The sequence below is a fragment of the Haliotis rufescens genome, unplaced genomic scaffold, assembly GCF_023055435.1.
Source record: "Haliotis rufescens isolate VD_foot unplaced genomic scaffold, xgHalRufe1.0.p SCAF_9, whole genome shotgun sequence".
Taxonomy (NCBI): domain Eukaryota; kingdom Metazoa; phylum Mollusca; class Gastropoda; order Lepetellida; family Haliotidae; genus Haliotis; species Haliotis rufescens.
Genome location: NW_025964383.1, coordinates 33831726 through 33855214, shown reverse-complemented (window position 1 = coordinate 33855214; position 23489 = coordinate 33831726). Strand labels below are relative to the sequence as shown.

Sequence of the window (23489 nt, the reverse complement as noted above, 5' to 3'; positions counted from 1 at the left end):
CTATGGACAATGCAATCAAATGATTGATATTTTATACACCGATCCATTCCGTCAGGGTACGACAGCCATTAGCCAATGTTCCATTTACTCGCCTCTTACAGCCAGCATGTTGGTTCTTAGGGACCTATCATAACCCGTAATCACCTCGGATAGTAAATATAGAGAGTAAGCGTGTGTGGCATTATGTGGCAGGCATGGAATAATAACAAAATACGCGGATGCGAATTCAGTGTTCCTTACCCTTATTTGCTGGAAAAGCATCTCACCAAGCTGCAAAGGGAGTAATTCAAAATGCAACGACCTACACTGATATACTGACATATATGAAATAAAACGTGTATGCACATGTGATATTGATTCCATTTTCTTCACTCCGACTTTCAGACAAACGGCATAAAGTTTGTAATTTTCTACTGTCAAGATTTGCTATTGCATGTATAAACCATTGTCGGAATTCATAGCAAATAATATTGCCATAAATAATCTCAGAATCATGTTCATAGGAAACTTTAAACTTACAGAACCGCAGTGATGGCTGTCAATACTACGAGGACGAATAACACACCAGTGGCGAAGACCAACTTTAGGACGACTCGCTTGGCTCCATCTGTCACTTCCTGGTCGTGTCTTGGTGGTGGATCGTTTCTTGTCACTTGGTAAAATGACATACTAAGATAATTAGGCATCATAGAGTTCTGTAGAATTCCCTTCAACACGTTAGAAATAGCTGTGTATAAAATTCTCTTCATTGTGAAATACAAATTACGTATGGAATATAGGAAGATTCTGTGATAATGTCAGTGATAGTATGGTGAAACGCTACAATTTTGTATGTGTTAATACGCATCTATTTAGGGGAGCATTTCGTAAAATTCAGGTGAAATTGTAAGCATGATTTAGTTTTAACAAATCATAAATAAGATAGCAAAACATCTATTCGTTTTATTCAGGTTTGTTATTCCCCAGTTATCTTACGTAATGTGTGAAAGAAGCCAATTCGGTTGTCACATAGCTTCGGTTGTTATTTCCACATATTATTGTTCTCGGTTCTAAAATCCCTTTCATCACTTAAACCTGTTCCGATGAAACTATTTTTTAAAATATTCGATACCAAAATAGCTCCAATTATGTTATATGGGGCTGAAATGTGGAGTTTTGAAAACTGTAAAGAAATAAAAAGTATCCATGTACTTGTTTGTAAACGTCTGCTAGGTGTTGAAACGTCTACTCCCAATCATGTTGTGCGAGGAGAGTGTGGAAGATACCAACTGTACATTCCTGCGTATAAACGCTGTATAAAATATTGGTGTAAACTTATGTCCCTCCCAAATTCACGATATCCTAGAAAAGGTTATGATATGTTATTTCAGCTGGCCACACATGGTAAAACTTAATGGCCTACAACAGTCAAAACTCTTTTATACAGCCTTAGATTTGGATATATATGGGAAAACCAATGTCATTTGCCCCGAAAAATTTATTTCCGAATGTGAAGATCGGTGAAAATTTGCTTACGAACAGGATTGGCATTGGTCTTTAGCAAATAGTTCTAAAATGTTCCATTTTACACTTTTCAAAAATTCATTAAGTCTAGAGTCGTATTTGTCTGCTTTCGCTATTAACATATTTCGTGTTGCACTAGCCCAGTTTCGCTGTAGCTCTCACACTCTCCACATTGAAACTGGTAGATACGTTAATACTCCACGAGAGCAGAGATTGTGCAATAGTTGCAATCAAAGATATGTCGAGAATGAATATCATTTTTTATTAATTTGTAACGCTTATGATGAACTTCGTCTTCAGTATTTACCACAGAAGTATTTTGTACATCCTACTCTTGCTAAATTCAATATGCTTATGGCGGTAAACAATGAAACTGTTATTAGAAATGTTGCAACTTTTATATACCATGCTATGAATGTTAGACTCCAAACACTAAGCCTATAAATGTTAATGATGGACCAAATATTGTACCATGGGCCGCTGGCCTACACATGTACATGAATAAGGAATTGAGTATTTCCACATATTTCGTCAAACTTTCTGCCCGTTAAGTATGGGTCTTCATAAGAGATACAAAAGTCCAAAGATGAGCTGTATAATTTACTCAACCGGTTTTCCAAATGAAGCAAATACATATATATATATATATGTACTCGGTGTACATGTAATATATAATAAAATAATAACGTCCACGTTAGTCCATCATCTTCTTTATATCAGTTTCATACATAGTACTTTCGCTGTCTCATGACAGCTCTTCAGTGTAACTGACATATACATATAATGACGTCATACTTATGATGACGTCATAAATTACAACTGTGACGTCACAATGTATTTACGCACTCCAGCGACGACACCAAGTAATTTAACATTTGTAGGGAGACATTTGAATTAAATATACAGTATTTGTAAAGTAACAGTGCAACATTTACGATTGAAATGACAAATCTATTAATACATTCTAGAGTTCAACTTTGGTTTCATCAATTGGATAAACATTTGTTCTTTTTCCAGTCTCAGCTGCTTGTTACTTGTATACAATTTATAAAACGGAAAAATAGTAAATTTCCCGTTTCCGCAATCATCAATGTGTTTGCTGACACCTAAGCATCGAACATTAGGGTCTCTAATCTGCTGTTTGTGTACAGTGACTCTATCTTTTAATTCCATGCCGGTTTCACCGATGTAGTTTTTGCCGCATCCCGAACATCTCGTAACATACACCACATCTTTGCTGCGGCAGTTCATGTCGGCTTTCACATTGAAACCCTTGCCATTTGCAAAAAGGAAAGTAGTACCTTCACTTATGATGTTACACGTGCCGCATCTTGGTGTGTTACATCTACTTACTTACTTACACTTATATATATTTGCTTCATTAGGAATTTATATATGTCAACAAGTAACATATTTTCTTACACACCTGTGGGTGAGAAACCCATTTGAGATAATTGGTATCAAACATATGTGTGAGATCGAATTCCAGGCCAGTGATTGGCTAATCCATGGTGATGACCTGAGGTCAGATGATGACGGACTACCTTTTTGATTGCAAGTCATTGATAAGTTGCTCGTGCTTCAGTCAAATGTTCACCTACGTCTGTGTGACCCACAGGACCGTGTTTTTATTATTAATAATAATAAGCAAACGCCTTTTCTTCTGCGAGTTTGTTCGTTATTATTATCCAGTAACGCTATTTGTTGTTATGTCAACTTTAACGGGATTTTTATAGCATGAACCCACTGGATGCCACAACGACACATATTTCCCTCCTCTTCAACTCTCACTTCGAAATCGAATAAAATTCAACATACATCACGCAAACTAATACTAATCACGGTTGTGAATCCCCCCTTCTGTCTATCATTTACTGTCAATTTAGGCAAAGCAAAATTAATGAAAGTGACTTCTGAAAATTAGGTAAATCGTAAATCTCGCAAAATCACAATTCACGGCGTTATTTACTGTGTGTTTTGAAATTTAAAAATCGGATATTTACTTGAATAATTAAAGTATAAAAAAATGCATACCAGTGATCACGGGTATCAAATCACTATTGATAATTCTGAAACGTCGCTGATAAGCCTAGAATCCTGTTTGAAAGTTTTGGAAAATACGCACACACGAACGCCGAAGTGTACGTTCAGCCATATTGGAATATGTTTACAAAATGCCGGTTATGAGACGCCTATTCGATCAGGTATATTTCAAACTCAGCTGCTATACATGCATACCCGAATTCCTCATACATTTCTTAATCAAATGACACATGGTCTTTGTCACCAATGCAAATTATCTGTATGAAATCATGCGTAATAAATTGGGTGGGGAAACGAACACTGTGCTCGGAAAACTGTACTCGCTGAAATGTAAACAAAGCAAAATTCAGATTTTACACGCTGTAACATTTTAGAGGTACTTTCGTCTAATTGTTGCATACACTGGCTCGATCACGCGTTTTAAAATATTCCTGGGAAGAGTATCGTTGCACTAATTATGGAATTTCAAATATATAAATTACAATGATGTGGTGAATTCAACAAAAACCTTAAAATTTCCGTCATGTCTGACGCCATGACTGCCGCTAAATCACGCACAACGACGACGGTAGTTATCTGCATTTCTGACTAATTCTCTTTGTTTCATTGGAAAACATGGTAAACAAATAACAGTTCATTTATGTATACGATCCCTCAAGTAACGAAAATCCTCCTCTGGAAATCCCGCGTACTGTTGTCATTGAACACGCCATTTCGTAAAAGTCGGTCACCGGTAGTGATGTCATACGGAAGTAAACATTGTTGTACATATTTGGTAATATATTTGAGGTAAACTTTTAACTCGGCATTCAGCGTGTTCTTTCTTTTTGTCTAGCTTGCATTATCATCATCGCCTTGATAATCCTCAGATATGGCGGAAACCTTTTTGTTTAGGGTCACATTATTTATAAGTAGTAAGCAGCACATAGGATGACGTCACTTATGACAGTGGTGTTATGTATTAATGCGCTACTGCCATCATTAGAATAGACAAAATGCAAAGATTCGATGCTAAAAAGGTGCAATTTTAGGGTGTGTAAGAAACAGATAACTGCACTCGTGCCTGTCAGATACCATTGATCTAACAACTCGTTGTTACAAAGCGTATCTAACTCGCTTTCGCTCGTTAGATACGTTTTGAGACTCGTGTAGTAATCTCTATATACATTCATTTTTTCACCTTATAACATACCAAAATATCATTATTAAGTATATTTATATGAAACAATAGCCCAGTATCTCTTCTCATTTGCAACAAAAGATTACATTAAAAGTTGAACTGTAATTATTCATATGTAAACGTGCAAGGGGACTTGTAGATAGTATGTATAGTTTCATCCGGACCGTGGATTACTCATGCTGGCAATATATCTTTTCCAAACAGGAATGTATATCCTTCCTGTTTGACAGTTATATCCTTGGATACTAAGGAGCTTCTGTGACTTTTTTTCTGAAGCATCACGTGACTGTGTGTTTGAGGTGAACGTGGTGTAAATGAACCTAAGCTGAACGCATGCATATGTAGCTTATTTATCACACCTTCATATACGTTACACATAGCCCCTCTGTCGTTTCCTTTGCAACCTTTTGTGCACTGCCCTGTTTGTTGATTACACATATCACCGATGCAATTCTGGCTGCAAGGGGTTATGCATGTTTCGTTATACCACCCAGGAACACGACCCAGTGAGCATGCTCCGTGGTGTTTCTCACAATAGATATTGTTGTCAGAATGAGAGCGGCACTTAGCATTGCAACGCTTGTCACAAAATTCTCCATACAATCCCGGATCACAGAGGTTGGAGACAAATACTCCTGATACTGCAACACGACACATTGTAATCATTTGTTTGTTGAGGAATACATGTACATGTACATACATCATTTGCATAATAATTAGAATTGCTGCTAAAATCATGGGGCATTGTACGAAATATACAAAATACACTTTTATATTATTGTTATTGCAGCATTAAATTTCCAAAGCATTGTGTACATAATTACTTTCAATTGTAATTATGTTGATATTTATTAGGAAATGCGTAGGAAATGTCAATTATCGTTTTGGGTGAGAAGTGCTCGGCACCAGGCGTTATGAGAGTTAGACTCAGTGGTCAACTGAGATGACATTCACACGGAACTGATATTAAATTCTAAATAAGGTGCAGATAGGATAGAAACAAAACAGGTCATGGGAATAAGCTTATCAAATATATTGTTAATTTTTTTACATCCTGTTGTATATTGTTGTATACTCTTTTATCTTGTATATTGTTGTATCTTGTATATTGTATAATTATTCGTTTATATGGTATATTGTTGTATATTGTATATTTTTTTATCTTGTATCTTGCTGTACATGGTATATTATTTGACCTTGTATGTTGTATTTTGTATATTCTTTTATCCTGTATATTGTTGTATATTGTATATTATTTGGTCTTGTATCTTGCTTTATATCGTATATTATTTTACCTTGTATATTGTATTTTGTATATTCTTTTATCTTGTATATTGTATTCTTTTATCTTGTATATTGTTGTATATTATCTATTCTTTTATCTTGTAAATTGTTATTTACTGTATATTCTTTTATCTTGTATATTGTTATTTATTGTATATTCTTTTATCTTGTATATTGTTGTTTTTCTTATATTCTTTTCAGCTATAAGGCTGACTAAATAGAAGGTTTATCTGTACCTGTAATAAAAAGTTGCAAGTCAAGTTTTATATGATATTACATAACCAGTGAAAGGAAGGTAGACTGGTCTGGGAAGTACTTGATCATAGAGAAGCCATGTACAAGAAATATGTATAATTATTTACTTGATGGTACATGTTGTAAGACAAACAGCGTAAAATTAATGTTCACGGCGTTGGCAACACCTGGGCCCACTTGCACAGAGTAATTTTAGTCGATTAAGTCGCCGAATATCTTTAACTCGACTCCTGCCTACATTGCACAGTTTTCACCCAAAAAATCCCATTATTTGAAGGGAACGATTACTGAGATGATGGCACAATTTTGTGCTGCATTGATACTGTCGTGATTTAGGAATTGTGAGTTTGATATTGCAACTCGCGGTGAGGTGAAATGGGATTTAACGTCGCGTCCAAGATTATTGCACTTATACAGCGACGTGATTGCACGCGTGAGTGTGTGTACGTATGTGTCTGCTTGTACTAGTCCGGACTAATGCCGGTTTTATAGTGTTGGCCCACTGAGACACCATGACGCAGTTTGACATGAATACCCAACTCAGACACAGTATACTGACTCCGAGCCGACCAGTACTTGTTTTATCCCCTTAACGACGAGCGCAAGGCAGAGTAACAACAAGTACTATCTTTTAACGTCTTTTGGTAAGACGCGACCGGGGTTCGAACCCCGGGTCTTCCGTTCTCATGGTAGACGCTCTACCACTAGGCCACGGAGGCAGTCTTGCAACTTGAGAAATACCTACCCATGTTTTATGAAAATATTGAAATACGAATAAATACATTCATATATTTGGCTCTAGATGTAGTGACATGTCATAACACGTACATGTATGATCGGCCACTGGTTGTCATAAGGTCCTTTTTTTATACGCATCTATTTACTGGAGCTTTTCGTAAAATCTTAAACATATCCTACATGCATGTATACGTTTTGCTGCTGTAAGCAAAGATGCCATGACGACCGTTTCAAAACAGAGAGAGAGAGAGAGAGAGAGAGAGAGAGAGAGAGAGAGAGAGTCTGGCGACACCGTGGGGAGTGTTATTCGGATGCTTGTTTTGTTGAGAGAGTCTCGTGGGGTGGTCCGAGCATCATGGTGTTGGATGGAATTGGTCTTGCACAGAGGTCCAGGGAGAGGCAATGGTGTCACAGCAGCTAGGCACATTGGTCAAGTCTTGAGACCACACGCCACACCTCATTTGGCACGTCGCCGCAACCACGAGTTTCAGCATGATAAAGCCCATGCACACTCCGAGAGCAACAAGAGACTTCCTCCAGCAGAATGGCGTCATAACCATGCAGTGGCCTGCCCTCAGTCCCGATTTAAATCCTATTGAGCACTTGTGGGACGAGATTCAAAGACGGCTGAATGACGTCCGACCAAGGCCAACAACTGCAGCTGAACTGCCTCCTCAGAATGTGGGCTCAAGTGCCTATGGCCTTCATAAACCGCCTCATCTATTCCATGTACGTATAACGTGTGATACTGACTTGTGATGCCATTTTCTCAGAGACTAGTGTTGTGTTTCAGAACTTTAAGAACATTTGACATTTAAATTTCAACCTTGATGATCAGTTTTGCCAAGTTTCATCTTTTTTAATATGTCTCAAAGTATGCTTACAGTGTTTGGACAAATAAGGTTTCTCACATATATGTCCATGGTGACGTTTCTATTGTGGTTCACTGTTCACTGTTCTTGGAATTCAAATTCAATTTTAATTTCGCTTATTGTTTCTAGCCAGACTCGAATAAATTCGTTTGGCTTACCACTTATTCAATCAAGTACGCATGTCACTCAGGTTATGAATTTACCAGATTATCTTGCTGTTTTGGAGGCAAAAGACCAGTTTATTGAATTTTCAGCTAGGGATTTTCAAACATGTTATGGTGACCACGAAAAACACTGTCCAATTTGTCATAGTCCGAAACCGAAAACATCGCTTACATGCGCACTTGCTTTGTTTATTCAACACACAAGAAATTACATCCTTGTGTGATACTAAATTCGGATTAAAGGAGCTACGTTCAATGGCTCTTGAAATCGAACCAGGAACAATTCTTTTAACTGGCATAAAAACATAATACTAACGTGCAAGGGTCGCATTGAGAAGCGTCCAGCTTGTCAGATTTCTATAATTAAAATTCCTTGTTACTGTGCGTTGAAACTGAATGAATTCGACAGAGACATGAGAATTTATCATTCTGAGAAAATTAAACACACCTAATCTCTTACTTTTATCAGAATTTTTTAATGCATCCATCTAAAAGAGACATTGACAGTTTACAGCCCCTTCTTAAGGATTCCGCTTTTAAGATCCCATATATATTAATTGATGATAAAGTTGTTGATGAAATTCGCAGAAAGGACACAGAATTTCAAGTTGATTTACGCCTTATTTCCCTACGTATGAAATAGGCAAAGGTCTTTTCTGATAATTTATTGATGGTAATTGGATGGATTCCCTTCCACCTTCCGCTTTAGATGGGGATTTAACCAATCAATATCATTTAACGGCAAGCGTAGCCGCGGGTTTATCCCTATTTCTCTTAATAATCGTTCTTTTCTTATTGATTAAAGTTCGACGCTTATTTTGTGCATTGACCTTACTTACAGCAGGCCCCCAAACTGACGGTTTGACGATTTGGAAAACACATCTAACTACACCCTATCAAAATTACCCACCTCCTTCATTTACGTCGTTGATTAAATCCACTATTTCCATGGATGTTTTTTCTGATCATATCGACAGTATTTCTGGTATTTGTTTTACTTTTTCGAAGAATAAAAAAAGTCAATCGACCGGTTATGTCACTGGTTTTACATTTGACAAATTCCTTTGATTGTCATGAAATTTGGGTTTCACAATTCTATCTTTGTCCCCGAGACATCACGTTAACGGCTGGAAATCCTTTAACTAATTTTCGTATTCAACGGGTATTCCTTACTTATTATTTACTGTTTGATTGTCACAATTTGCAAATTCAAAACCCGACACAATCTATATATATTTCGGGAAAGATTTGTGTAAGTTCGCTAATGGCGTTTCGTTTAAAACGATTCCTTCCTTCCACGACAGGTGATTTTATGGTACTTCAACATTGTGGAGTCGCTTTTCCGTTACCTCTGACATAATTCCTATATTAATTGCCTTCTGACATGAGACAATAATGATGATGATTCCCTTATCTAGGTAGATTATTCTTGCCCGTAATATCTCATTTTGTTAAGGCTTTGTTTCAACCATTCTACGGACCAGTTATTTGTGAGTGTTATAAACGCTTGTCAGTAGGGTGCAGTGAGAGGATCAGGCTATAAAATGGTTACGAATTTGAAATATGTTATCATATTAGTTTACAGATACCGAATTACAAGGAGAAAGTTTATTTCTACTAAGTACATCTCATTATTGTGACAATATTGAATTCATTCCTTTTCTATAGAGACGAGACCTGTATTTGGAATTGGGTTCTCTCATATGATGGTCACTTGGTTACGTTACGCTACATTATTCTATTATTGTATATATTCTATATTACTCGCTGCGTTCAATTACTATCGGTGTTTCAATATGTGCTCTCAGTCCATCCCACAATAATTATATATGTTGTTCGTTCTGGTGTTATTAACTACAAAGCATTTACTGAATGTTGCAAGTTAGAATTGTATAATAGTTTATACGACTGTACTGTAGAAGCAGTCCATGGGTTTTTGCGATTTGTTCGTGCTTATTAATGTCAGTTTAATATTATATTTGGTCTACGCACGTGAACCTGTAATGAGTAGTCCAGACATTCGATTCCTGCCGTTATGATACTTAAAAAGATATATGCATATTCCAGAAGACTATTATTGTTTATATAGTCTTATTTTTACAGACAGAAGTCTGAGCTGCAGATGTCACATTTTTATATGTATTGATATGTCTATAGTTGGTATGGTACTATTCACTTGTTGATCGTGATATACCAGGTTTTTTAAGTGTTGTAGATGATGGCCGTACCCCATTCAAAGGGGCGGAGAGTCAAGCACTTCCCCCGCTGTCGTCTGGTCCACGCCAAATAATTAATCTGGCTTCTGGCTACACGCTTGCTGTCGAGGGTGTATGTTGTCCTATCACCTCTGCCTCTGAACACAGACCGCGAGGCACAGAGGGTAATCCATATCTGTCAGGACCCCCGACGTCTACATCTACAGGTGCTCACGACCCCTGCATACACACTGTGACTCTATCGGCATACAACATCTTTAGATAGCGACCATTCAACACTCAAGCCGTGTCAAGAAAAATCTACCTCTCGCTTTGCCAGCCCAGCCGAGGACCAAACTGTGTGCATAGGCCGTGTGTTCAAACATTAACTTTTTCGGTTAAGGATTCAAGAACGTTGGACAGCGTTCCGGCAATTGAATGGTGGTGCCATATTGTGGCCATGTGCAGTGACATTTGACATTTATGCATCGCTATTAATGAATTCAACATTGTATTTGAATAATATTTAGTGATGATTATGCTTTGTGGTTATACGAAGTAACATAGGATCATTTCTCTTATTCTTTAGCATGTAAATACATTTTGACTGTTCGTGTATTCGCTGTTTTCCGGATCTTTATAACATTTTGAAATTGGTTACAATTTAATATATGGAATCATCGATCCTGTTTTACTTCTATCGTGTTTATTGTGATTGTATTTTACATCTCAAACCTGAACACATGCTTATGTCTGTCTTCCGAGCTGTGGGCAGCTCTTGTCCACAAGCGGAGAATGTTATAAGGTTAAAATGCGTTCCCAAAACATTAGAAAATGGTAACAAATTAAACAATTATAGCTGCAATGGTGAGTTAGCATTAGATATACAAAGTTTGGGACAGAGAACGTTTAGCTCGAAAGGAATTAATCGATAAAAGACAATTCACATATATGGCAAGAGTATTCTGGACATTTCACATTTATCATTGGATTGGTTCCAGATTATCGTCCATTAGTTAATGAAACGAGATGAGAAACAAGATATATTTCATTTGTAGCATCCGGAGTGAGTCACAAAGTCAATAGAGAGATGACACTGCAAACACGAAAACGTCGCTTTTTTCCGTATATGGTCATTGGACGGAAAAACAACCGTTACGTTATTTGGTCGTTTTCAAACCATCGTTTTTCCGTCCAAATAACGTCGTTATTTGACATCGGAATATACTGGGAGAGAACGATACCGTTAAGCTCCTCCCTTTCTTGATTGACATTGTCAATCAAGCAACAGCGTCTACCGGTATTTCTACTTCTCAGATTTCATTGGTCAGTCCTCGCGTGTTAGATTACAGGCCCGCGTTTGACGCTGCACTCGAAGCGCTTAGCGGAAGTACTGAAATCAATCGTTCTGCGCATGCGGATTACTTAATGCCTTGACCAAATGTTCCGTTCTGTGCATGCGCGATTTTGCGTATTGTTTCCTAGATTTATTGTCACCACTATTTGACAATGATTCATAAACATAGTCACGTGAAGGTTCGGAATCGTAACAGGTAACTCCATTTAAATTGAAGAGGAGCCCCAGTGATATGGGAGATTCCGAGATGAAACTACTCTATGGATATCTAAGCTGCCACCTAAACCGATCTAAACGGGACCCGAAAGCTTATTGTATGCTATATAGTCATATGGAAGTGGACAAGAACTATACATTGTATTCCTGCCGATTGTGTTCTTGCATTTACTTATAAGTCAGGAAAATGGACTTAAAAGGGGAGTTGTTGAATTTAATTATTTTAATAATTACATGTTGCCTGTACACTAATCTGGACGAACTACTCATTGTTCTATTTATGTCATCCGATATAGTATTAGTATGTTACCGTTCTAAAGTCATCCTCTCACATAACATTATATTGTTCATAGTATCAAAGTTTAATCAACAATATCAAGAGCAGCGATTTAAACTACTGAAACACCAAAACACAAGGCTGTTATCAAGCGCTAGTGTCGACGTGATGCATCGTAAAAACTGTATCGTGATGTCTTCAGAAATACAATCATACTAAGAGATACAACGGCTAACGCTGACTCACCGGTTGAACGAAGACAATGTCGCTAATACAGATATAACGTATTTGAATGTTAATACTAAAGACAAACACTCATTTCTTTGGCAGTGACGATATAACACTTATACACGTTTATTGGTAACTTTCATCAGTTTTGCTCTTCATTTTAATAACTTTAATTTGTTTTCACATATATATGTAGCAATACCCGACAAGCATGTCATACATACTTATGGGGCAGTTTTCAATCTTGTACTGACTTACTCTGGTGTTAATGAGCGAAGTTTATTGACTTGGGTGTTATACCCCGTTTTTCTGGTAATCATATTATTACTTTATTTCTATCTAATGACACCCTGTTCTCTGGATCACGGCTCCGTGACTATCCATAACAATTCAGATGAACATTCAGTTCAAGTAAATGAATGAGTTTGTTTTGACGCTACAGTCAGTCAAAAAACCAATGCTGTGACACTTCTACCAGGTCGAACATCGTGGATCCTCATTTTCTGCCTAAAGAGAATCATAGTTCATATGCTATACCATCTGCGAATACCGTCCCACTCAAGATGACCTTACTTGTTGCTAAATCCATCATCTATCCCCCCAATCTCCCCCTCACCCGGACCTAAATAACCTGGAAAGGAAATACTGCTGATAGCCTCTAGTCAACTCAGCCGCGCTACCGCAGAATGTTCATCCAACTCTGCAGGGGGCATTCACAGTGGCTTCAAACGTGCTGAAATGTTTTCGCCTTGGATTCCAGGCGGTGGACAAGTAAAATCGTATGAAATTTGGCTATTTAAGGTCCTATCTCTTTTTTGATTACCCAATAAAGTCAGTTCATAGTTACACAGTTGTGAAGAAGCTTACAACTTTATAAGACTTATTCATCTCATTCCAATAAAGCTACTCGTGCTCACATAAAGTTGTAGTTATTATGTCACTGTTCTATTTCTTTAAAAATATATTACGTGTTCATCAATAACAATTAAGATGAGCATTCAATGTCCGATATAAGTTAATGAATAAGTGTGTTTTACGCCACAATCAGTCAAAGACCAACGTTGTCCGGTCTGGTGACACACAATCTACCAGGTAGCACATTGTGTACACCCTATCCCCATTGAAGTCTCCACTGTGGGTATTCCTGGGGACGAAAAGGCCCCATGTACCTAGGAATCTCATCAATACATTCATACGCGGCATTGTCTGCCTCAAAAAGATCATAAAGTTAACATGCTAATCCAACTCGAACTACCATCCTGCTCAAGATGAGTGTTTTATGTAACATCCAACAGGCCCACATTTACACACGCACGCACGCACGCGCACACACACACATTTTGATTTACCAATCCCTGAATTGAGAAGACGTGCGTTACGAAGCTCCTCCAAGTCATCATCAATATCCGTAAATGTCTGTGATATCATTACCCATCCAGAGCCGAATTGGCTTTCTTGACAACAAATGTTATAATTGGGATAACACTTTCTGAGTAAAGTACAGATTCTCGTACTTTCTTAGGTTGAGTGCCGTCCGGGATTTGAACCCACACTGTGAGTGAGGCACCCAATCGCCAGCACACAAAGTTAGCGATCTAACCCAGCCACCGAACCAAAAATGTTAGTCCAGATGACATACGTTGTGTACTCCTCTGACAAGAGAAAAAATGGCACGGCTTCTATATGCCGAAAGCTTTGAACCCACAATTCCATTAAGAAAGTGGTCAACAGCAACACATATTATATTTGGATACCACTTTCTCAGTAAACTACATATTCTCGTACTGTTTAGGGTTGAGATAATAGACGTTGATGGTTGATTATCAATGGACAAATTAAAGCCAAAACTTAACTTATGAATGATTGGTAATGGGAAATGGACATTGGGCAAGCGGGAGGCGGGAGTAATCAGCGCCAGTTATCTGTTGGCTTCCCTTGTTGCGTTTCCTTCTTTGCTATCTGTTTACTTTTGTTGTTGTTACAGGTACATATATATGTTCTCTGCCTCATAGCATTTAATAATATTCACCTGATGAAGGAGAAAGTATATACTCCGAAACGCTGTGTTCCTCCGTTGACATCCATAAATATTTTTTCTTGTGTGTATCAGTTCTTAATGCCCCTCAAAGACTCAATCTAGCTTTGTTTTTAAATGTGGTGATATTTGCGTAGAATATAATATGGTCATACCTATATACATTTGGGTCTTTGTCTACATAAGCATTTAGACATAACATTTAGAGCTAAGTACATTGCTAATTCTGCAGGAATGCAGTACACGTCATAGCAAGCTGTGATCTTTATTCACACTTTAGATATTCGTAATCGAGATCTGTAACCGAAGTTTATCGTAATCTTCCGCAACTCTCACCTCCTGACCAGTTGAACTTCTTAGTGCTTTCAGATGACATTGTAAAATTCCAGGCTGCCCCTCTTTCTGTGATGTTTTGACGGATGAAATCTATTGCGTTATAATAATCTCTGTTTGCTGATATTTAATATGTACATGTTGTAAAATATTTACGATATTTTAAACGTGTAATTCGATGCATGCAATGCAATGTGAACATAAGTGCGGATGCACGAAGGCGGTTATGGCCATAGTTATAGTGCAATGGATGTAGGGGAATGGTAGGAGGGTGTACTCGTATGTATGTAAGCACGAATACCGATACATGAGAGCGGATATAGTTATAGTTCGATGGATATTGGGGAATGGTGGGAGGATGGATTATGTATGAAAGCATCCGCATGGATCCATGATGGCTGACGTAGACATAATGGTGGGGAAAGAAGAATGCGATGTATGTGTGCGTGTATGCGTTGTGATACGAGGGTTGGCGAACATGTTGTGAGATGATTGTGTGAGTAGGTTAAGTGGTTGAGGATGTGGCAGGTATGAGTATTGGTACATGCAGACGTAGGGTTGGGGGACTGGGTGTGCCTGTACTGATGTCTTTTGTTTCATTCACTTATAGTGTTTTCTTTCACTCAAATACTGTTTTACGCATTTTTATGACTGAAACTGTAGTGACTCAAGTGTCATACTGGCCGGGCATTCTACATATCTACCCGACCTACGTAGCTATTTTTATGCTGTACAATTCTTCTTCTTCTTCCTCACACACACACACACACACACACACACACACACACACACACACACACACACACACACACACACACACACACACGCATTAATTGTTTTATTAAATGTATCCTCGACAGTCAGTAAGAAACAAGAAATAACTGCCTTTGTTCTGTAAACCTCACCAAGTTTCAGCTTTCGCCTCTTCCTTTGTGGAACGGGGTTTCACATTTGTAAAATGATCTCTCTTATCTGTCTGTACCATCAATTTAACTGCCCTCACCCCCTGCAGTTTTCCCGTCCCATATTGCCAAGCAGGTGACCCACAAGGAGGAATACTGCCCTCCCTCAGTCCAATTATACTGTGCCTAGCACAATATGTTGGGAATACGTAGCCTTGTTGTGGGCAAACATTTTGTAACAATTTGGCAAACTTTTATATGTAAACAGCAAACATAATTCAATTTTATTTCAACAAAAACGGAAAAAATAGGATCCTACTTATTTTGTGGATACCATAACAATAAATCAAACCAATAGATCGTTTGAGCTAGCATGAATATAAAAATATTATTAGCAAGTCGATAGTCATAATTCCCTCTGTTGGTCCCACGTGAAATGTTCTTCATGAATAGAATAGATGGCTGATAGACGTTCGACAGAATAATATCATTTGCTAACTTCAACTGCTCATCTAATTTTCATTAATGTATGTTACATAGTTCATATGTTCATGGGCTTCTTCACTGAATGTATAGTGTGGAGGACTACTTCACTTGAGGATAAGTAACATAAATAATGATGATAATTATGATAGTATTGCCATTATTATTCCTTCAGATTATTAAAAAAAGTTATTATGTTTTCATAATAAACAGAGAGAAAGAGGTATGGAGATTGTGAGATTTTTTTTAGCATCGGAATTGTTAACATAATTCTAAAAGATATTATGTTTCGTTTGTTGTTTAATGCCGCACTCAGCAACGTAAGGATATTAAAACATTACATTTAGATTCAGTTGTATTTTTATATTTGTATCATTTTGCAAAAGTTACAAAGACCTGATAAGGGATATAATAATGTATAATCGCTATTCTTTAAGTAAGAATATGTTAGATTTATCAACCAGAAATATTGCGCACAAGAGGATAATCATATTTCATGACACTATTCTACGTCGAAGTCAACGATATATGTTATTGCTACATGACACGGATACGTCGTGATAAAGCAATTAGAAATTGACATTTGATAATATAAAATAGCTACGCGATAAATCGCAAAGAACAAAGAAGGAAGCGATATTTATTTCACGATAAAACATTGTTCTATCATGACGGCATTTATTGAGATTCGAACATGCACTCGCAACTTGAAAACGTCGTAAATTTGACCTTATTTTTGAGAGGTATGTGTCAAGTGAGTTGTTCCAAATAAATGTTGCTGGAGAATCTGAAAGTGAGAGTGATATGACAATCGGTATTGGGAGAAAAGGTACAGATAATTGACGAGAAAATTGTGAGAATATGCGTGAAAGACCAAACTCAAATCCTAAAATGTATTTATCTAGCATGGCCGCTGTCGGATTCTATTCAAGGAGTCATCATTATTTAAGTACGGGTAAATATTGTAAAGCGTGTATTTTTTCCTAATTTAACACCCTCAAAGAGGCTGTACGAAATGTTGATATCTCATATAGAAATAAACGAGTCTCGGTCGTTGTTTATCGTACAATAAACAACTCCCACTCGTCGGTTGTTTCTTAATTACATGACCATATACATTAACATTATATCTTTTCATGTTTATCGGTCAACAAAAGCGACATAAGCATTTCCATTATCATGAGAAACCCTTGGCAAAAGTAGCACCAACTGCAATATTGCGACAACATCAGAAGCATGTTTCACGATTTATCATAATAAATGATGACACTGGGTGCTCGCAAAAACGCGAGCTCATTCCGATCCACTAGTGGCACCCGCCACAAACACATCCAAAGGCAAGCCAATTGTTCACCCGAAAAGGCAGAGAATTGCATCAGACATCATTTTGGTCATTGATACGTCAAACCTGGAAATGCCGTCTACACGTCGAACACAAAGCCCAAGCCAGGACCCAAATCCTTTAAACCCGGCCAAAGTTCTGTTAATTACATACATTTCCCCCTAACCTTAAGTAATCTATTCTAGTTCTGAAGTAAATCGTATTTACCCGTATGAATCGTCTTATGTTCTTTATTGCCGATAAACAGAATATGCACACTTTCTGAAAGTACTGTGTGATAAGCCACGCACCAAACCTATACTCCCGATTTTCATGCTGCTCTTACTTAAAAAAGAATATTGGGTTAACAAGATACGTATATTAAAGTGCCATGCTTTCCTGATGTGCTCTCATTCTAATTTGAAATAATGGCATAAATAGTTACCACTCATCTTTCAATATTTTTCAAGGTTGGGTTAATCACGAACATATTTGAATATGTACAACAGCTATACTTACTTAGCTTTTTACTTAAAGGCATCAGGTTTGTCTGTCATAAGACCCGGAAACAAATATGTCCATCACAGCCCAATATTTGGCTCTTGTCTCCTTGTAATTTTATAATTATTGTTTAACAACTGTTTTATTCTGTAACATGTGTTCATTTCAGAAATTAGATGTTATTCTAGCATCAGGTCTGTGGTACGTTCACTGCATTAGCATTACATTAAAACGACATGTTCATTATACAAATACATACAGAGGAAATGCTTAGCATTTATCTTTTAAGGAAGAGTGCAGGACGACTTGCGTTATACATATAAATGTGGACATATATGTATGGACATTTGGATGATACAGATAAACCTCCTTAAAGATAGTGTTCGTAGATGACTGTAGAAAATGGAATAATTTTGTGTGTAATCGGGTTAATACCACGTTCAGCAATATTCAGCCATATTGCGATATTGGTTTCCAACATACAAGACGGACCATGAAATTATGACTTGAATTTGGACCTGGCTTTCAGATGTGATGTAACACACCCCAGAATCTCCGGCAGAAAAAGAGCTTAAAGCACGAATTAAGAATACGAGATGATACTGATGTATACATCTGGACATATATTTGCGTAGTATTACTACGTTAATTCATCAGTATATATGTATTTTGCATAAAAGGATATTGTAGGACCGACGCTGACATGCGCATATAACCTATTCACCAGTGCTGTAATATTTAATTCATTTCCTCTGACACATATCGACACGAGAAACTCTATTTAAATTTAAAAGGAGCCCAAGTGTGATGGAAATTTCGGCCTGAACCTGTTGAACAAGGCTTGTTTCATTTTGGGCTATAGCATTGCCGTAAGGCCTGGGCGGAAGGGAACACCTGTTTGCACCCATCAGATACCAATCACAACTTCTCTCTCCAAACGAAAACAAAATGTCGGAAGTGTATCCTTCTAATTTTCTATTTAGATACATGTTTTAACTTTAAAGTAATTATATGTATCTCATGTATTATTGGTATCTGTGATGCTGGTACCGTTTCGTCGCCATTGTGTAGCTTTTGTGGAGTTATTATGAATATCAAATACATGTCTTGAAATGTGGACTTTTGAAAGAACTCATCATTTAACCATATGCATTTAAATTAATTCATATACCATTTACTTGGCGTGTATGGACATATTATCCATCTACTTATACACACTTATTATGGACATATACAGAATTTCATTGTACCTTATTATTTAAATAAATACCCGTGAAGATCCGGGTTAGAATAGGCCTTCAACAACCCATGCTTGTACGAAGGCGACTAACATGATCGGGTGGTTAGGCTCGCTGACTTGGTTGATGCATGTCATCGTATCCCAAATGCGTAGATCGGTGCTCTTGATGATAACAACTAGATTGTCTGGTCCAGACTGGATTATTTACGAACCACCGTCATATAGCTGGTATATTGCTGAGCGCGGAGTTAAACAACAAACAATCAAACAAAATCTATTATTAAACACTTTCCAACAATGAGAAATTAAACTTATATTTTCTAAATATTCTGTTATATTTATAACATAATTTGATTCATAATTTAATTATTGCGTTGCTTTCTTCCCTGTCATTCAATGTACATGTTCAAACCCCTAAACTTTTAATATTTCATTTTTTCACAAATGGCTACGTGAGTGAGTTGCCTAGATCTCTCGTTACCTACTCACACGAATAGATTAAAATAATTTTTTTTACTATTATATTTCCGTTTATCTAATTCATAATACGAAATTGATCATTCCTTTATCACAGTATAGATCATATTCGTTTATATCCCTATCTGATGCTAAGGTTTTATTATTATCAAAATGTAGAAAGATACACAATTTGCCATTATGTGACTTTTAAACTGAACAAAGTATGATATAATGATCAGAATGCCTGTAACGGGTAGTATTTAAGAAATAAATATTTGTCGATAAGTCCCATTTTTCAGATATGCCCATCAGTAGTATTATTGTATATCTCCAGAGGTTTATTATTTGTGGATAATTCAAAAAGCAACATAGAAAATATATATGCTACCATGAAGAAAGAATACAGACTGAGTATACATATCTCCAAAAGAGATTTCAAATCACAATAACATATCTGATATAAAGAGAGGTGGTAATGATTTAATCTCTACATTGTGCCCTTGTTCGTGAGCCCTTGTTCTATTCAGCAAACAGCCCAAAACCGAAACTCCACAACATATCCGATTACACTGATTCAGGCTGTCCCAGTTCTCCATGCGATACTGACGCCCGTTCGTCTCCCAGACCATACAGAATAAATTTAAAAGGAATCCAGCTCAAGTCTAGAACGATTTGGCAAGCCTAGATTGCCTCAATTCTATCCATGAAAGTAAGCATTAATAAAAAAATATATTGTTCTTGTCTGCTTCAGATTATATTTTGTAGATACATATTTTAACTAGGAAAATTGTACTGACACCGGCGCTGTCCCTATTGAAGCTATCTATAAGAATTTCGAATTGTCGTCCATTGTTCGATGTCAATACATCGATGACAAGTGAGGATATCATAAAGTAATCGTTGATGCCGCGCTACACTATGATAAAATTATAATCAAGTTGACAGGTGTGTACATTACTACAGTGAATATGTACATGATCATGCCCTAATAATCAAATGCCGTAATGTCAAATACTAATTTATTATTGTGTGATGCATTTAACTGGATCTGTGGTAACATGTGATATTAATATTCCATCAATTTCTTTCCTGGTTGGTCCACCCATGTCTACAAAATGAAAATAATACAATTAAAATGGAGCATAGAACAATTCTTAATTTCAGGCTAGAGCTGTGGAAATCTAGACTTTCCCAATCATTATAGACTTGAGTTGGTCTCATTTTTTACATTATTCTCTTGGGTCAACGTCACAGCTCATACCATACAATAACTAGACCAGTTAGCCCCCCACCGGAGCTCCCGGATTTTGGTTATATCATCTAACATGGCCAACTCTGCTCTTAGGGAAACAAGAACTTAATCAACGAGGGGTCCTTTATCATCCCTATGTGGCTGCTTATAAAAATCTGATATCTCTTCCAAAAGACCTGGTTAATAATATATGTTTTCTGCTTAATATTCGAAACAGAAAGAGTGAGTTGGTACTATAGATGTATACCGTTCTATTTTAAATGACTGCAGCGCTCCATTATGAAAACAATTCGTTTTAACGTCGCTCTCAGCAGTATTCCAGTGATATATGACAGCGGTCTGTTGTATATGAAATAAATGCAAATTGAATCTTGAATCTTGAAAGTTGTAACGTTTCCGCAAATAAGTATCACATGCAGTATACAGTATATCAACTGCAATATACTGTATACAAAATCCAGTATACAGTGTTTCGTGAGCTCTGCGCTGGGGTGGAGCACACATTTCCTACACCTCTCCCTTCGGCAAAGACCTCATGAGGGTTGCAACGAGGTCACAGGTCAGGCGTGCACTCGTCAGTTGTCTAATACGGTCAAGAGTAAGATCTTCCGGAAGACCACTGCACTAGAGTGAGTGAGTGAGTATGGTTTTACGCCGCTTTTAGCAATATTCCAGCAATATCACGGCGGGAGACACCAGAAATGGGCTTCACACATTGTACCCATGTCGGGAATCGAACCCGGGTTTTCGGCGGGGCGTGCGAACGCTTTAACCACTAGGCTACCCGACCGGCCCCCACTGCACAAGAGGTACGTGGATTGTTGATGAGGTACAACGTGTTTGGAACTGGGAGTAAATCACTAAGCACTTTTAGAGAAGAACTCACAATAAAACGTTATGGACTCGCGGACGGACTTGTGTTTTCATTTCAAGACGTACATGTATCAGGTTGAACTTCGTAACTGTAACAATAACTGGACTTTACGCCTTTTATACACATTTGTGATGGGGCGACAATGCACAACGAGTCATATTTTGAACTTGAAAATGTCGCGTTACGGCATCGTCGCGCTTTTGTAAAATAAAGAAAAGAATTATCAAAGAGCGACAATGCGAACACGCTACAATGCGACAAATGGCCAATTGTCGCGCTTTTGTTAATTTTGACACGTTTTGCTTCTTTTTTGTAAGGGCGTCAATGCGACAACGTGACAATGTCCCTTCCATAGTGATCCGTGCGAATAGAACTGAGTTATGAAATAGAAGTCTGACATGCCAGTTAAAAGATAAAGTGTTGCAGCTTCTGATTTCATAGATCTTCAAGCAGGATTATCAATAATGGGATGGGTGATGAGTTCAAATGCATACGCTGTGATTAACAGTGAGTGAGTGAGTTAAAACTTAACGTCGCATCGGCATTATTTCAGCCATATAGCGACGAGACCAAGCTAGTATATACACAATTTAGTTATTTATGCAATGTCATATTTAAAAACAATTGATGAAAATTGATGGACAGAGCCTTTAATAATGTCAGTTTCTAACAGCATCACACCAAATTTAAAAACAAGCATTTAATTATTCATATACATATTTAAAATTTATTATACAGACCAATTTTTTTCAAGTAATTTATGATGAGATGCCCGCTGACACGGGAAAAGAGATCTTTTAGATTTACACTTTGATAATGTGAATCCCTTGCGATTGCAAAGTCCACACAGTCAAGCAATATATGCTTGACGGTGAACCTTTCATCACAAGGGATACACTTAGGAGGTTCGTCTTCATCTGTCTTAAGGAGATATTCGTGTGTAAATACGTGTGTGGCCAATACGACACCGTCGTAAAACGACCTCGTCATGTCTTGACTGACAACCAAAGTAGGTATGACCGATTGTTGGTTTCAATTCGTGTAGTTTATTGCTTCCTACTTGGGTGTCCCACCTCTTTTGCATGAGATCCCGAGTATAAGATTTGATGGTTGGTTTGAAATCACTGTACGGGATAAAGAGTGGAGACAACGGTTTGTCAAGAGCTGCTTTAGCTGCAGTATCGGCTTTTGAGTTACCTGTTATGCCTACATGACTTGGTAACCAGCAGAAGACGATGTCATATTGGCCAGTAGAAAGATCATTATAGAGTTCTAAAATGTCAAGGATTATAGGATGATTTGAGGAGATATTTTTAAGTGCCTGAAGGCATGATAATGAATCGGAGAAAATGATGAAATTTTTGGATTGGTTTTGATGTTTGATATAGGTCAAAGATTTAAAGATAGCTTTGGCCTCAGCAGTAAAAATTCAACTAGTACCTGGTATTCTTGAGTAAACAGTTCTGGATCCAATGATGGTGGCACTTGCAACTTTGTCACCATCCTTGGACCCGTCTGTAAAAATGGACCTGTGAGAATTATATTTGGAGCGTAATTGGTTAAATGATTGTTGATATACCAAAGGATTGGTATCCGACTTTTTTAGATTGGTTAGAGTGAGGTCTACTTCTGGCTTCACCATCTGCCAGGGAGGAGAAGACAGAAGACGGTGAGGTGAAATAATATTTAAATCCAATTTAGCTGCAGTGATTTTTGTTTGAATTTTGATTCCAAGTGGTGGAACCAGGTTTGATAGATTTTGCAACAGGTTTTCATA

The 23489-nt window shown here is 37.4% G+C and overlaps 1 protein-coding gene across 4 annotated transcripts in view; it reads right to left on the bottom strand.

Moving 5' to 3' along the window:
- Window positions 1–240: 240 nt before the first annotated feature.
- The window catches only part of LOC124111166 (protein draper-like), a 91211-nt gene continuing 67962 nt past the window's right edge, over window positions 241–23489 (bottom strand). For all 4 annotated transcript variants that reach the window (XM_048391549.1, XM_048391551.1, XM_048391552.1 and 1 more), the window contains 2 exons: window positions 520–652; window positions 241–270 (listed from right to left, as the gene is read on the bottom strand). In XM_048391549.1, coding sequence (XP_048247506.1) covers window positions 243–270; window positions 520–652 — 161 coding nt within the window. In that variant the 3' untranslated portion in view covers window positions 241–242. The remainder of the gene's footprint in view (window positions 271–519; window positions 653–23489) is intronic.